Source organism: Rattus norvegicus, chromosome 13 (genome assembly GCF_021556685.1).
Source record: "Rattus norvegicus strain SHRSP/BbbUtx chromosome 13, alternate assembly SHRSP_T2T, whole genome shotgun sequence".
Lineage (NCBI taxonomy): Eukaryota > Metazoa > Chordata > Mammalia > Rodentia > Muridae > Rattus > Rattus norvegicus.
In genome coordinates this window covers 82,061,062-82,075,780 of record NC_141546.1, presented here as the reverse complement: position 1 = coordinate 82,075,780, position 14,719 = coordinate 82,061,062, and the positions used below count along the sequence as shown (strand labels likewise).

Below are 14,719 nucleotides of genomic sequence, written 5' to 3'. Positions count from 1 at the left end.
CAGCCTGGTCTACAGAGTGAGTTCCAGGACAGCCAGGGCTTCACAGTGAAACCCCATTTCTTTATAAAGTAAAATTGATCATGTGTTCAAGACTTATGATTTTTATTTTTATTACGTTTATTTACATGTGCACGCACATACTTACAAGACGTGGAGATCAGAGGACAACTTTCAGTAATCAGTTTTCTCCTTCCCCCATGTGGATTTTCGGGGATCAAACTTAGCTCATCGGGCTTGATGACAAATTTCCTTACCCACTGAGCCACCCCACCACCAATTCCTTTTTGAGACAGGGTTTTTATATAATCCAGGTTGGACTTGATAAAGTCAAGACTGACCTTGAACTGCCTATCGTCCTGCCTCCATCTACCAAGAGCTGTGATTGCAAATGCACTACCACACCGGCTTAACCCTTGAGATTTTAAGCTGCCAAGTATGTGCTTGACGCTAATCGATTCCTGTTGAATAGAAAGCCGAGCCAGGGATACACTGCTCGGGTTGTCTGCAAGGTATGAGAGTGTGGAGAAGCATGGCCAACACGTGCTAATATAAATCCAGAGCTGGAAAGGAGCTTAAACAGCTCAATGTCATTTTCTTCACTCCACAGGGGAATGAACTGACAGCCATACGAGGTAGCAGCAGACAGCATATAACTAGTTACTGTCGGACCCAGACTGAGGCAGGCTGCAGCCTGCTGGGCTGGTTCTCTTTTGACTAGCTCCAGCACACAGACTAGGAGAGGCAGTACACACTCCGTGCACTGGGTGAGCCAGTCCGGATTTCTTCTTTGGAGGAAAAGATGCTGTGCTCGCTTAGGTAACTTTGGAAGAACAGTGGTTTCAGCAAAGCTAAGCAGGGATCCTCCCTCAGAGTGTTACTCAATGCGTTTGCCGTGCTAACTCCATCCACTGTGACTCTCCAAGATGTTAGAGTGGGAAGGGCGTGCAGGTTTTCTCAAACTTATTTGTCCTCCATGTCTTTTTTCTCCTCAGCCTTACTGTTGCCAGGAGCAGTTGGGAAAATATTCATTTCGGACGTTCTAGGAAGAAGGCTTCGTTCACACTTACCACACAGCCTTTTCCTTTGGTTTCTTTTGGGGGGTTTTTCAAGACAGGGTTTCTCTGTGTAGCCCTGGCTGTCCTGGAGCTAGCTCTGTAGACCAGGCTGGCCTCGACTCAGAGATCTGTCGGTCTCTGCTTTCAAGTGCTGGGATTGAATGGATGTGGCACCACCACTGACCCTGCAACTTTTTTCTTTTTTTTTCTTTTTCTTTTTCTTTTTTTTTTCCGGAGCTGAGGACCGAACCCAGGGCCTTGAGCTTGCTAAGCAAGCGCTCTACCACTGAGCTAAATCCCCAACTCCGACCCTGCACAACTTTTATCTGTATGTAAAGGTGTTCTCTCAACTGTCTGGTTTTTTTTTTAAAGCCAGATATAAATTATTTAAAGTAGATACTTCATATATTAAACTGATCTCATTTTTAAAAAGACAAAGCAAGTGAAATTTGGTTAGAATATATCAGTTTTTTATGTCTTGCTAGATTTATTTATTAAAATTGTGTTTGATGCACTCCAAATGACCAGAACAGGGGTTGGGGATTTAGCTCAGTGGTAGAGCGCTTGCTTAGCAAGCTCAAGGCCCTGGGTTCGGTCCCCAGATCTGAAAAAAAAAAAAAAAAAAAAAAAAAGCCGAATACCAAATGACCAGAACAGACACATTATCTTTATGTCTATCAACTGTTGAATGGAAAAACAAAATGACACACAAAACCACACTGGAAACCTGTTCAGCCATAAAAACAATGAAACTGGCTGGGTGTGTTGCTGCCCGTCAGAAATCCCAGAGTTTAGAAGGTACAGGGAATTATTGAGTTCTGAGACAGTCTGTGCTTCATAGCAGATCCCTGTCTAAAAAATGAGAGAGAGAGAGAGAGAGAGAGAGAGAGAGAGAGAGAGAGAGAAAGAAGAAGGAGAAGAAGAAGAAGAAGAAGGAAGAGGAAGAGGAGGAGGAGGAGGAGGAAGAGGAGGAGGAGGAGGAGGAGGAGGAGGAGGAGGAGCTGAATAGATGAGAAATCACTAGAGGTGCAAGCTTCGCAGCATGAATTCAACTCCTGGAACCAATGGCCCAAGGAGAAAACCAATCCAGAAAATTGACCTCTGACCTCCTGGCGTGTGCTGTGGCAGAGGCTTCTTTACTCGAATACTCACACACGCCTAGTAATAGGTACAATAACAATTAGAAATCAGCAAAGAGAGGGCTCGTTTGTGGGGGCTGGTGAGATGGCTCAGTGAGCGTTTAAGACTCACTGCTCTTCCAGAGGTCCTGAGTTCACTTCCCAGCAACCATAGGGTGGCTCACAACCATCTGTTATGGGATCCGATGCCCTCTTCTGGTGTGTGTGTATGTGAAGACAGCTACAGTGTGCTCATATACAATAAATAATTCTTTTTTAAAAATCTATTTGTCTTTCTGTCTGTCTATTTTTATGGGAATACACTGTCTACACTGCATCCAGTAGCAGGCTGGTCCACACCAAGACCCCAGTGAAGAACTGCAGCACACTCATTAACAGCACACGGCACAGACAGTGGAACAGCCGGATGACGCTCACGATTCGAGGAGGGAGCCAAGCTGTCCCCTGAGAAGGAAGAGATCTTTAAAGAAAAAAAGATACAGAAAATCCTAATGAGATACGATGAAAGGAAGAAGAATCCCCCAAGTCAGCAGGTTTGTGGAGGAGCAGCTCCAGCAGGGCAAGCTTTCTGTCAGCGTGCGTCAAGGCTAGCTGGCTGGAAGGCAAGGGAGTGGAGTTCTGAGGAAATCAAGGCTGGGAGAGACAAGTCATGAAACTCACATAATAAAGGTTTGTGTGTGTGTGTGTGTGTGTGTGTGTGTGTGTGTGTGTTTCTTTAAATAAAGTCCAAGGTTGTCTCTGACCTCCACGCACATGTGCATGTGAGCAGACACACTCAAGAACATGCACACATGAGAACACACACGTTACAACATTCCTGAGATTAGAAAGCATTAAGTGCAGCAGGCCAGACATACAGCGGTGAGGCTGCATGATTTTACTCCCGTGTGGGTTCTAGAAAAGCTGATCTCAGAGAAGCTGAGAGTAGAGTGGTTGTCGCAGCCTGGAGAGAGTGGGGAAGACTGGGTGAAGGTCTACCAACGAGGATTAATGTGGCACACAGGCCTGTAAGCTCAGCCCTCAGGAGATGGAGGCAGGAGGGCCAGAGTTCAAGGCCAGGCTTGGCTATGTAGCAAGTTGAGGGCAAAAATATACAAAAAAATTGTACGTCATCTATAGAGTATCCTGTGATGTTCACAGCTATGTAGACACTATGTGGTGTTTACATTGGATTAAATATAGGGTTAGGGTTAGGGTTAGGGTTAGGGTTAGGGTTAGGGTTAGGGTTAGGGTTAGGGTTAGCTATAACCTTAAGTATCATTTTTAAAAATCACTTTTTTAGGGGTTGGGGATTTAGCTCAGTGGTAGAGTGCTTGCCTAGCAAGCGCAAGGCCCTGGGTTCGGTCCCCAGCTCCGAAAAAAAGAAAAAAGAAAAAAAAAAGAAAAATAAAAATCACTTTTTTTTTGTAGTCAAAACATTCAAAATCCCTTTCTGCTTTTGGAATACATAGTACATTCCTCTTTCCCCATTGCAAGTGTATATTGCATGTGTATGCATGTATGATACATGTGTGTGCACCAGTGTGGATGGCTATAGGTCCATTTGTGCATGTAGAAGAAGCTGATGCCATGGTTCTTCCAGTATCACTGCTCACGTTTTTTTTAAAATTATTTATTTTATGAATATGAGTACACTGTAGCTATCTTCACACACCAGAAGATTCCATGACAGATGGTTGTGAGCCACCATGTGGTTGCTGGGAATTGAACTCAGGACCTCTGGAAGGGTAGTCAATGCTCTTAACCGCTGAGCCATCTCTCCAGCCCCCACTGTTCACGTTTTAAGTGTGAGAGTTTATTTTTAGCTCACAGTCCCTGGTACGTTGTTGTGGGGGAAATCATTATCGCTGGAGCCTGAGACCGGTGATCACATTGTAGAGAGGAGTGAGGGGTGCACACTTGCTGCGTTCAGTTTGCTTCCTCTGCTCCACAATCTGTAGGTGAGACAGAGGGGCAGGGTCACTTTGTGTAGCCCTGGAACTTACTATTTTAAAAACAGGCCCTCAAACTCACAGAGCTAGACCCGCCTGCCTTTGCCTCCTGGTTGAACGTATCTTTTGAGACTGGGTCACTCACTGAAACCGGAGCTCACCTATTGGCTAGTCATCAGGCTCTACCTGTCTCTGCCCACCTACTATTAGTGATGTAGAAATGTGTGACCACACCTGCTTTTCTGCCGGTGCTGGAAATCTCAAGTTCCAGTCCCAGCACTTTACCAACTGTGCCATCTCACCTCTCCCTGCTTTTTAATGGTTTTGAAATAGGGTCTCAAGCTGGTTCAAATTTATCATGTAGCCAAGGATAACCTTGAACTTAACGATACTCCTGACTTCACTTTCCAGATGTGCTGCCAGGTTCAGTTCACCTTTCCTTTCTTTTATTCTTTTTTTTTTTCTTTTTTCTTTTTTTTAGGAGCTGGGGACCGAACCCAGGGCCTTGCACTTCTTGCACTTGCTAGGCAAGCGCTTTACCACTGAGCTAAATCCCAACCCCCCCTTTCTTTTATTCTTTTAAACATTTATTTATTTATGTTATATATGTGAGTACACTGTTGCCCTCTTCAGACACACCAGAAGAGGGCATCAGATCTCAACACAGATGGTTGTGAGCCACCAGGTGGTTGCCAAGAATTGAACTCAGGACCTCTGGGAGAGGAGTCAGAGTCTTAATCACTGAGCCATCTCTCCAGTCCCCTTTCCTTTCTTTTTGCTGGAAGAGACTCTCATGTAGTACAGGCTGGCCTCAAACTTAAAATCACACGGCCTAACTTCTAGGATTTCAGGCACCACTATGTCTTGCATAAAATGAATTACAAAATGTTCCCTTCTCTCTGGGAGAATTGGTGTAATCTTGGCATTAACCCTCTCTTGTAAAAAAAAAAAAAAAAAAAAGAAAAAAGAAAAAAAAGAAAAGAAAGGAAGGAAGAAAGGAAAAAGCAAAACAAGACAAAAACAAAATAAGACAAAACCAGAAAGAGCTTGTGGTCTGCCGACCTATTACCCTACAGGCAGATCTATCATAGATTGCCAGCCTGGATAAGACAGCAAGCGAGATCCTGTTATAGGCTGTCAACAAGAGAAATGGTTTATATTCATGAGCACAAGTCTTTTAAAGCTAAAAGTCGGGAAAGGATACACTATGTAAACAGTTATTACAAGAGTGCTGTTGGGCGGCCGGCAGTGGCACACACCTTTGATCCCAGCGTTCCAGAGGCAGAGGCAGTAGGATCTTTGTGAGTTCAAGACTAGGTTGTTTGCACCACACTCACCCCATACACACACTTGCTGCTTACTATAAAGTCTTATGCATAGACATGTGGGGCTCCCCACCACCAAAGCCATCCTGTGTGACTACACTGCAGGGGCCTGAGCTAGCTGGAATAGAATCAATCCCTGCTGTGAGGTGCATCAGATTGCCCCGTCTGGTTTTTTTTGGGGGGTGGGGTGGGGTGGGGTGGACAGCACCATGACCGCAATGTAATGAATTCTAAACCCACTTGTAGTCTCTTAACGCCCACCCCCATGACTCCTACATAATTTTTTCCTGACTTTATAGATGTTCCTATTCTGATCATTATCTTTAAAAAATAATCTTTTAAAACACATTTAATTATGTGTGCACCTGAGTGTTAGGCTTTGTGTATGTGAGTGCAATGCCCCAGAGCTGGAGAGGTGGCTCAGCGGTTAAGAGCACTGACTGCTTTTTCAGAAGTCCTAAGTTCAATTCCCAGCAACCATATGGTGGCTCATAACCATCTGTAATGGAATCCGATGCCCTCTTCTGGTGTGTCTGAACAGCTACAGTGTATTCATATAAATAAGACTTTAAAAAAAGAAAGGAAAAGAAAACCATATGTGAGTGCCATGTCCCATGAGGCCAGGAAAAGGTGCCAGATCCCCTGGATGTGGAGTTGTGAATCGGTCGTGACAGCATAACTGGGTACTGGGAGCTGAACTCAGGTCCTCTGCAAGGTCGGCAAGAGCTCTTAGACGCTGAGCCAATCACTTAGTCCCAACATTATCTTTTTGTTTTTGTTGTTGCTACTTTGAGACAGGGTCTCTGTTGCCTCTGTAAGCTACAGAATGAGACCCTGTCTCAATGAAATAGTGTTTTTGTTTTGTTTTAGAGTTATTTACTTTATGTATATGGGTACGCTGTAGCCGTCGTCAGACACACCCGAAAAAGGCATCGATCCCATTAAGATGGTTATGAGCCACCGTGTGGAGCTGGGGACCGAACTCAGGAAGAGTCCTCAATGCTCTTAACTGCTGTCTCCCAGCAGTAAATGGTAGTTCTCAACAGATACATAGAACATGAAAAGTTATACATATTAGTGAGATACTATGCAATGTTGCTTGCGCGCACGCGCGTGTGCACACACACACACGTCATTGTATAATGTAAGCATCAGTTTAAACATATGACTCATTTGGAGTCTTTATTATCTGTTCATGTATGTCGGTGTGACACATCCACACTTTAGCATTTCTTTATGAAAGGACAGGATGTCTTGGTTTGTACTAGAAAGAGCCTTTGGGGATTAGGAATACTTCCTTTTGGAACACTTAATCCCTGAATGCTAAACTCTGTATAATCCAGACAGGGATGAGAAAGAGAGGAGGGGAAGGGGTTGTTTTTAACAAGGAATATGTAGTAATTTGCAGTGATTTTCACAACTGTTCTGTCAGATGGTTATCACTTAACAGTGCTGACATTTACAGACTCCGAGTAATTTGCCAAAATTTACTAAGGTAGAAATAGCTTATTTGATGGTGTGCTGTTTGCCCAGCATGGGCAACGCCCTCGGTATGATACCCAGCACTACATGAACAAGGCTCTGTGACGAAATTTCGTAAATCAGGCCAGCCTGAGAGGCTTTGTGAGACCCTGCCTCAAAGTTAGAGGCGAAGCCAGGACATAAACCTTGCTTTTCCCCATAGCCCTTCTTCATTCTCAAGGCGGGTCAGCGGTTCACTAACTTCAGTGAATATAAGCTCTTCTGGGGAGCTGTGAAAGACTGCACGGGGCTCATCCCCTGAATTCCTGATTCATAACTTCTGGGGCGGAGCCCAAGCATTCGCATCTCCAGCCGCACTGTGGAGGACGGCTGCAGCTGCAGCCGCTGCTCCTGCAGGTCTGACACTGCACTGTGCTTTTCTTCTCTCTTTCCCAGGTACTTTCCGCCCGATGGTATCAGAGAGCATGGATGATGAAGGTCACAGGGTAGAGAGGTTGAAATAGCGTTCCTGTCAGAAGGTCTTCTTTTCTGAACAGTTAGACATGGCTTGTCAGAGCAACTGCTGACTGAGAAAAGGTGGAAAGTAGTTAGAAAGGCAACGTAAAGGACCAAAAAAACTGTTTGACCTGTGGTAGCATCTGTTCTTGTGGTGGGGGATGGATAGGCAAAAGGAGAATTGGTCATTGTTCCTGAAGCACCTGCAGGCAGAACAATTCTGTTGGCTCTGGGAAGGAGGGGTGCTGGTGCTTCAGGAGAGGGGGCAGGCAGACAAAGGACTGTCATCGGCAATGTCTCATTTCTCTTTGGCCACAGCTGTAGCTGCATACTCATGCTGACTTCATTCCCAACCCTTCTTCCGGCCAGGGCTTGAGCAGGCTGACTCTGTATAAAGGAAAAAGAATGATCACAGACGACATTTCCTTGGGTGTGTTGGAACTCTTAAGGAATACATATATTAAAAGATACGTGTCATGGGGGCGGGGGAGGCAGAGGGTCAGACTGAAGTCACTTTCATCTGCAGTCATTGCAGAGTAGGCTCGAATGCGATGTGAGCATCCCTGGCTGTGGGATTTGTGACTGGCTCTCAAGAGAGGATGACACAGCACAGGGAGTAGCAGAGGCAGCTTGCTTTGCTCAGTGCGGAGCAAGACACTCAAGTCCTTGTTGAGGTCACCGTGCTGAGAGTCCTCTTAGTACTTTAAACAGAGGGCGACTTCTTCTGTGTGGGCAAGCCAACCAGCCCTAAGGACAGGGAAGGGAAAGCAAAGAGGGACAAGGAAACAGAGCGGGGCCTCTGCAGCTGGCATCCTCTGCTAACCAGGCCTTATCTTTACATAGAAAGCTTTCAACCATTTTCAGAGCATTTCTGTGACTACTAACTCCCATTCTGCTATTAACATTAAGCCAGGTAGAAAGAAATGTATTGAATTAGCTCAGGTACTAAGTGGTCTCAACTAAGAACCTGGCGCACCTGGACTAGCTGTAGAGAGTTACTGTGTAATTCTAAAGAAAGCAGTGGAAAATAGGGAGGCCTCCAAGTCCAGCCCCAGCATCTACCGGCTTCTGGGAGTGGGGGGCGGGGCAGGGACTAATTTTATGCTTCATCATGATATGGAAGGTGGTGTGGCTTGGTCAGGGTGTGGTGACTTGTGCACAGACACTGCAGAAGAGAAATTTGTGAGAGAGGAAGCAAAAGAGAGCTAAGAACCACACTATTGATAACTGAACTACCCTGAGGGAACTACATCAGTCCCACTGTGAGGGGTGAGCCCCATGGGACCTCTTCCTAGCCCTCTTAAGAGGTCTCAATAATTTTTTTATACTGCTACATGGGGAATCAAATCTCTGTATGAATTTTGGGCAGGAACGAGCTACATTGAAAATGTAGCAGTCAGGAAAAAAATATCCATAATATTAGTAGCTGAGTGTGTTGGCAAACTCCTCTAACCTCAGTACTTGGGAGGCAGAGGCAGAGGCAGAAGGATATCTGTGAGTTCAAGGCCTGACTGGTCTACAGGCCAATTTCCAGTGCAGCTCTTTCTTAAAAGTAGTAAGCACACAATCATAGGGACGTTTTCTTTCCTTTTCACTGTTTTAAATAACTTATGTATATTGGTGTTGGCATATATGTCTGGGTGATGGTGTTGGATTCCCTGGAACTGGAGCTATAGGGAGTTGCGAACTGCCATGTGGGTGCTGGGCATTGAACCCTGGTACTCCGGAAGAGTAGACAGCACTCTTAACCACTGAGCCACCTCTCCGACCTCGCTTTTCAGTATAATAAAATGTGTCTTTGTTGGTACCTTTATACCATATCCTCATTTGTTGGTTCACAACCATGCATCAAATGCATCCTACTTGTGTGTCATTCTCCTGGGGCATGGAGTGGGGATGCAGAAATGAAATGTGGTGTCCCAAAGAACATTCACGGAAGCCTTACTATATGCCAGCAACTGTTCTAGGAGTTGGGGGTGTAATAAAAGGGGTGTGTGTGTGTGTGCAAGAAATGTCAGTTCAGAGTAGGCTAAGTAAAACTGACAAACAGATCCTAATACAAGTGTCTTCACGGGTAGGGTGATGGGCACATGACTAATGTATATGATACAGCAGGGTTAGGCGGATGGCACCGGTGGACTCTGGGTGGTAAGTATACTGTTTTGTTTTAGTACTTTTGTTCTTTGGTGGGTTTTTTGTTTGTTTGAGACCGAGGAGTTTTTGTGTAGTCTTGGCAGGCCTAGATCTCACAAGGAAAACCAGGCTGGCAGACTCACAAATCAGCTTGTCTCTGCCTACCAAGGACTGAGATTAACGGTGTTTGCCATTATACCCAGCCTTATATTATTGTAAGATATTTCAAATACATTTGTGTGTGCGCTTGTGTGTCAAAATATGGAAAAATCTAGGGGTGGAGATTTCGGAAAAGTTCATGATGTGGCCTCTTATTTCCCCTTAGCTAGTTAGCTACCGGCTATCTCCACGTTAATCTGTGGATTCATCAAACTCCAACTGCCAACAGGCCTCACACTGGGCCGTAAAATAGAGTTCTGCAAATCTTTGAAGACTGTTTTATTTCCTTTGCAGAGAATAGACTTTTGGGAGAAGTCAACACATCCACACTGCCTCTGCTGGGGGATGGAATGAGCTAGCCAGCCTCTCCCAGATGTTGACTGTGGACACCAGGCAACCACTGGAATCTTGGTTTCCGGGGAATGAGGTTTGCTGTTGATGGCGACATAAAATGTTTTAGGAGAGAACATTCGTAAGCAAGACAAGGTGGTGCAATCCTACCATCTGGGAAGAGACTGTGGGATGAGGAAGGTGGATCTCAGCTCTTTAGGGAGTACAGGGTCAGCCTGGGTTAACTAAGATCCTATCTCAAAAGAATAAAGAGTGCTTGTCTAACCACCCCTCCCCTGCCCCCCACCAAGGTTTCTCTGTGTAGCCTTGACTGTCTTGGAACTCAGAGATTTGCCTGCCTCTGCCTCCTAAGTGTTGGGATTAAAGGAGCCTATCACCAACACTCGGCTAAATCTTTAGTGTTTTTCCATTAAAGAATTGGAAATTTCTAACTTTCTTTTTGTTTTTGAAGTCAGCACGAACAAGGATGCGCTCTACAACGTTGGAATAATTAGCTCGGTGCCCTTTAACAATATTTTCAAAATTAATATTTACAAGAAAATGTGTGACTTAAAATCTGTTTAAACTTAAAAACTGTAGTGCAGCTGTGGTGACACACAGCCCTCTCACAGGAGGCAGAGGCAGGAAAATCTCTGTGAGTTCGAGACCAGGCTGGTTTTATAGAGTTCCAGGACAACCAGGGATACACAGAGAAACCCTGTCTCAGAAAAACCAAAAACCAACCAATCAACCAAAAAATCAAAACGAAACAACGAAAAAACACAAACCAAACCAAACAAAACCAAACAAAAAAACCAAAAAAAAAAAAAAAAACAAAAAACCCAAAAAACAAAAATCCCCAAACAAAACCCAACCTGTTTTATGCATATATGTGTTTTGCCTGCATGTATATCTGTGCATCGAGTGTTCCTGGTGCAAGCAGGGGCGACAAGAGATCCCCTGAAGCAGGAGTTATGAGCTGCCTTGTAAGTGCTGGGAATTGGACCCGCACACCTCTGGATAAACACCAGTGCTCTTAACTGCTGAGTCATCTCTCCAGCCCCTACAGCCCACTCTTAGGGCCCCATCAATAATTCACTGATAAGGTTCAGAGAAGCTGAGATTCTAGTCCTACCTTTCAGGTGTGCCCTGCAAAACTGCCCTTTCTGGTTCCTTTAGGAGTCTTTCCCAGCCCCAGTCGTCTACAGTGATATTCAGACATTGTTCTAAGAACTTTACCTATGATAATTCATTTTAGCCCAACAAAAGTCCTAGCGTATCATTATTTCCATTTAATAGGCGGGAACACTGAGGCACAGTGGACTTGCTGGTGGACCTTGATGTGAATGAAGAAATTTGCCTCCCCTGGTGAAGAGCTCTTTAGTCTCTATTTGGTACTGTCTTCCTAACCAAGTGACAAATTGCTCGCCTCTAATAAATTAGGTCAGTTAAAGTCATCAATGAATGGAAATGGTATATGTCTCTATTTTCATTAACCCTTGCTCCACGGGGATGTCAGTACTGCGGATCTAGGGTGCCATGGTGTGCAAGGACACTAGTTTTTCAGGGAGGGGTAACCGTCCTCGAGTCACCTTTCATTTAGGGAGTCACATGAGGACAAACCTGCTAAGGAAAATGGCACTTGGGGGTTTCCAAGACAGGAAATCTCTAAAGTCGAGCGGCTGACACACTATTTTGGCATACAGGGAATGGGAAGGGAGTCTCTGAAAACACAAGTTTCAGTGAGGATAAAGGGTCCAGGCATTAATTCTCCTCCATCTCCATCTTCCCAGCTTTTTCCAGTTTTGCGTCTCAAACCTGGGGCATTTCCTCCATTCTCTGAACTGCTTGGCAGCCTCTTCTCGCTTTTGATCTCTTGAAATAGGACGCTGAGGGCACATTAAAACGCTGACCTAGCCGGTTTCTCCCTCACTCCCCCACCCCCCCGCTCCGTCCGAGAAAGGGTTAATCGGGCGGGTGGGGAGGGGAGTGGCGCTCACACCTTTCCCAGAGACCTCGGGCGGCGGCGGGGCCCGGGCGGGGCGGAGGCTGGGGCCAGACTCCTGGCGAATAGCAGCGCGCAGCCCGCCCGGATTGGAGCAGCCTCATCACGCTGACCTCTGCCTGGGATGTAAACCCCACGGGCCGCCACGGGCACAGGAGAGCTCTCAGCACCTCCGGGAAAGCCACCTCGGCCTCCTCCGTGCCCGGGCTCCAGCCGCGGCCGGCCCAGCCTCGACCTCAGCAGCGACCAGCGGCGCCTACGAGGAGCTGAGCGAGCCCGGTCGCGGGCGGGGAGCGTGCGTCGGTTCGCACAGGCTGCGAGAGGAGGGGCGGCGCGAGTCATGGCCGGGGACAGCGAGCAGACCCTGCAGAACCACCAGCAGCCCAACGGCGGCGAGCCCTTCCTGATCGGCGTGAGCGGGGGCACGGCCAGCGGGAAGGTAAGAGTCCGCGCGCCCTGCCCGCACTGAGGTCGGCGCATGTGGCCGGCGCCCGCGGGCCGTGTCAGTTGCAGCCTGCCACCGCGTGGCCCGCGCGATCCTCCCTCCGGGCCGCCGCGCTCCGGCGCCGCCAGACCCCGCGCAGACTCGGGGCGCGGCGTTGGGGATCATCGGGGGACCGGGGCGACCGAGGGTCCTTGGTGCGGGTTCCCTTTACACTCCCCCCGCAGGGATGGTGCGCTCTCTCGCCGGTTCCCGGCGGCCGCTGTGACTCGTGGTCAGGGTCTTGTGGGGGAGGGGCGGAAAGCGGATGCTTATTGTTTTGCAAGTCGGTTGTAGGGACCAGGCTTTCGGGGCTTCCCTTGGAGCCTGTGTGCGCTCCTCGCCCGGCCTGGCCCTGGCCGGCCGCCCAAGTCCGTGGGCTGCGAGGGTGGTTGGGATGCGCGAGGTGGCGCGCCGGCTGCCCGGAGCCCACCTGGGGGTTGCAGGGCTTTCAGGGAGAGCCGAAGCTCGATGGGCGCAGTCAAGGATGGGATGACAGCAGGGACTGCTGTCTTTTATGGTCAGAAGAGAAAACGGCATCAGTCTCAGTGAGAAAGTTGTACTGGCTCCGTGCTCTTCGGTGTCCGGGTCGCTTGCTCCTTGGATCCCAGGGAAGGGGCTACCCAGTGTGACTTTCCGAGACGCCTTTTTCCTTTGTATTTTCTTCTGCAAGGCAGCGAGGGGCGTCTTGACCTAACCTCGGGTCTTTCCTGCAGGTGGAGAAGGGTGGAGCCCTCCCAGATGGTTCTTTCTTTACTCCCCCTCGCTCCCTTTTAGGATGCGGCTGCTTGCTCGCCTGCCGTTTAACAGCCGCCAAGTTCAGTGGGCGCTCGGGCTCCATGAGGGGCGCCCGAGGAAGCTGGGCGCCGCGTGCGGCCGCTGGCGAGGCGGGATGGTGAGTCCCAAGGCTGGGCAGCGTGGAGCAGGAAGGCTTGATGGCGCCATGAGACGCGCGCCACGCGCCACGAGCCACGAGGTTTTAGCTTCCAGCCCATTTCTCCTTGGCCCCTCCTCCATTTTGATTTTACGTATTTTCCCTCCAGGTCTGGAGTACTTTTAGCCCAACAGCCCAGACTCAGCGTTGTGTGCTGCAGACTCCAGTATTGATGAAGTTCGCCTCTGTTTTAGCTTCCATGGTTTGGATTCTGCAATGCTGTTTAGGTCTCGGAACTTTGGTCTTTGTTTTTTGTTTTTCTCTTTGCCTTTTAACGCGCTAAGCTTAAAAAATATGTTCTTCACTAGTGCGTCTAGGAATGCCATTCCTATTAGGACCCCTTATCTGCTCTTTTCGGAATCACCTCTGCTACACTGTTCGTTTTCCAGAATTCCTGCCGTAGAGGGCCCTTTTCTAATTCATGGCTGTATTCCCAGAGTAAAGTTTGGGGTAGCATTAGCCTAAAGTCCAGTCCTCTTAGTGAGGAAGAGACCTTAAACTTGCAGGTGAGTGGAACATTTAGAAACAAAATGACCTTGGTAATCACCTAAATAATTTAGTCACCGGGGGCTGAAAAGCGACACACTGAAAAGGTGAAAACATTCTTATTCTGTTATTCAAGTCTTCCCAGTTGATATCAAGGATGTGACAGCTCAGAGAGCTGGTATGGTAGAGCCAGTTAGCCACTGTGGGCGTGGCCAGGTCTCAGCTGACCTGCTGCATATCCAGGAGGAAGAAAAGGGAACTCCCTAGGAAAGAAGGGCCTTGTCTTACAGTTTTCTAAATGTTCATTTTGGGCAGATTGTGGCTTGTTAAAGAATTGTGTGTGTGTGTGTGTGTGTGTGTATAACACAAGTCTCCTGGCTGGCTCGGGATGTCATTATGTAGACAGGCTAGGTTGGCCTGGAGATACCCCTGTTTCTCTAGCCTTGGGATTAAACTTGTGGGCCACCATACCAGACTGTGTGCATGTATGTTTTAAAAAGTCCAGCTGTGTGTGGTATGAGATAGAGTGTGAGGCCAGCCTAGGCAACAGAACCACTGTTTCAGAACAGTGGACTTGTAAAAAATTTCGTACTGTAGTCGGTTTGCAATTATATCACAATGTTATTCCAGTCCATACTGTTTCTCCACTAAAGAACTGCAAGCTTCTTTCCTTTTTGTTTTCCCAGTCAGGGAGAACAAACTGGATCTCGTTTGGGACTCAAAACCTGGTGCAGTGGGGCTGGAAGCATGGCAGGTTGATACCT

General features: G+C 47.5%; 1 protein-coding gene and 1 long non-coding RNA gene across 3 annotated transcripts in view; one reads left to right on the top strand and one right to left on the bottom strand.

The window, feature by feature from the left end:
- Positions 1 to 9,983: 9,983 nt before the first annotated feature.
- On the bottom strand, positions 9,984 to 11,957 carry LOC148001745 (uncharacterized). The gene is made up of 2 exons (XR_015635595.1): positions 11,868 to 11,957; positions 9,984 to 10,151 (listed from the first exon to the last, which is right to left on the bottom strand). It is a non-coding gene; the product is annotated as an uncharacterized LOC148001745 (long non-coding RNA).
- A 223-nt stretch (positions 11,958 to 12,180) lies between these two features.
- The window catches only part of Uck2 (uridine-cytidine kinase 2), a 57,098-nt gene continuing 54,559 nt past the window's right edge, over positions 12,181 to 14,719 (top strand). Inside the window, 1 exon segment of one of the 2 annotated variants that reach the window (NM_001415746.1) lies at positions 12,181 to 12,493. In NM_001415746.1, coding sequence (NP_001402675.1) covers positions 12,395 to 12,493 — 99 coding nt within the window. In that variant the 5' untranslated portion in view covers positions 12,181 to 12,394. 2 annotated transcript variants of the gene reach the window in all.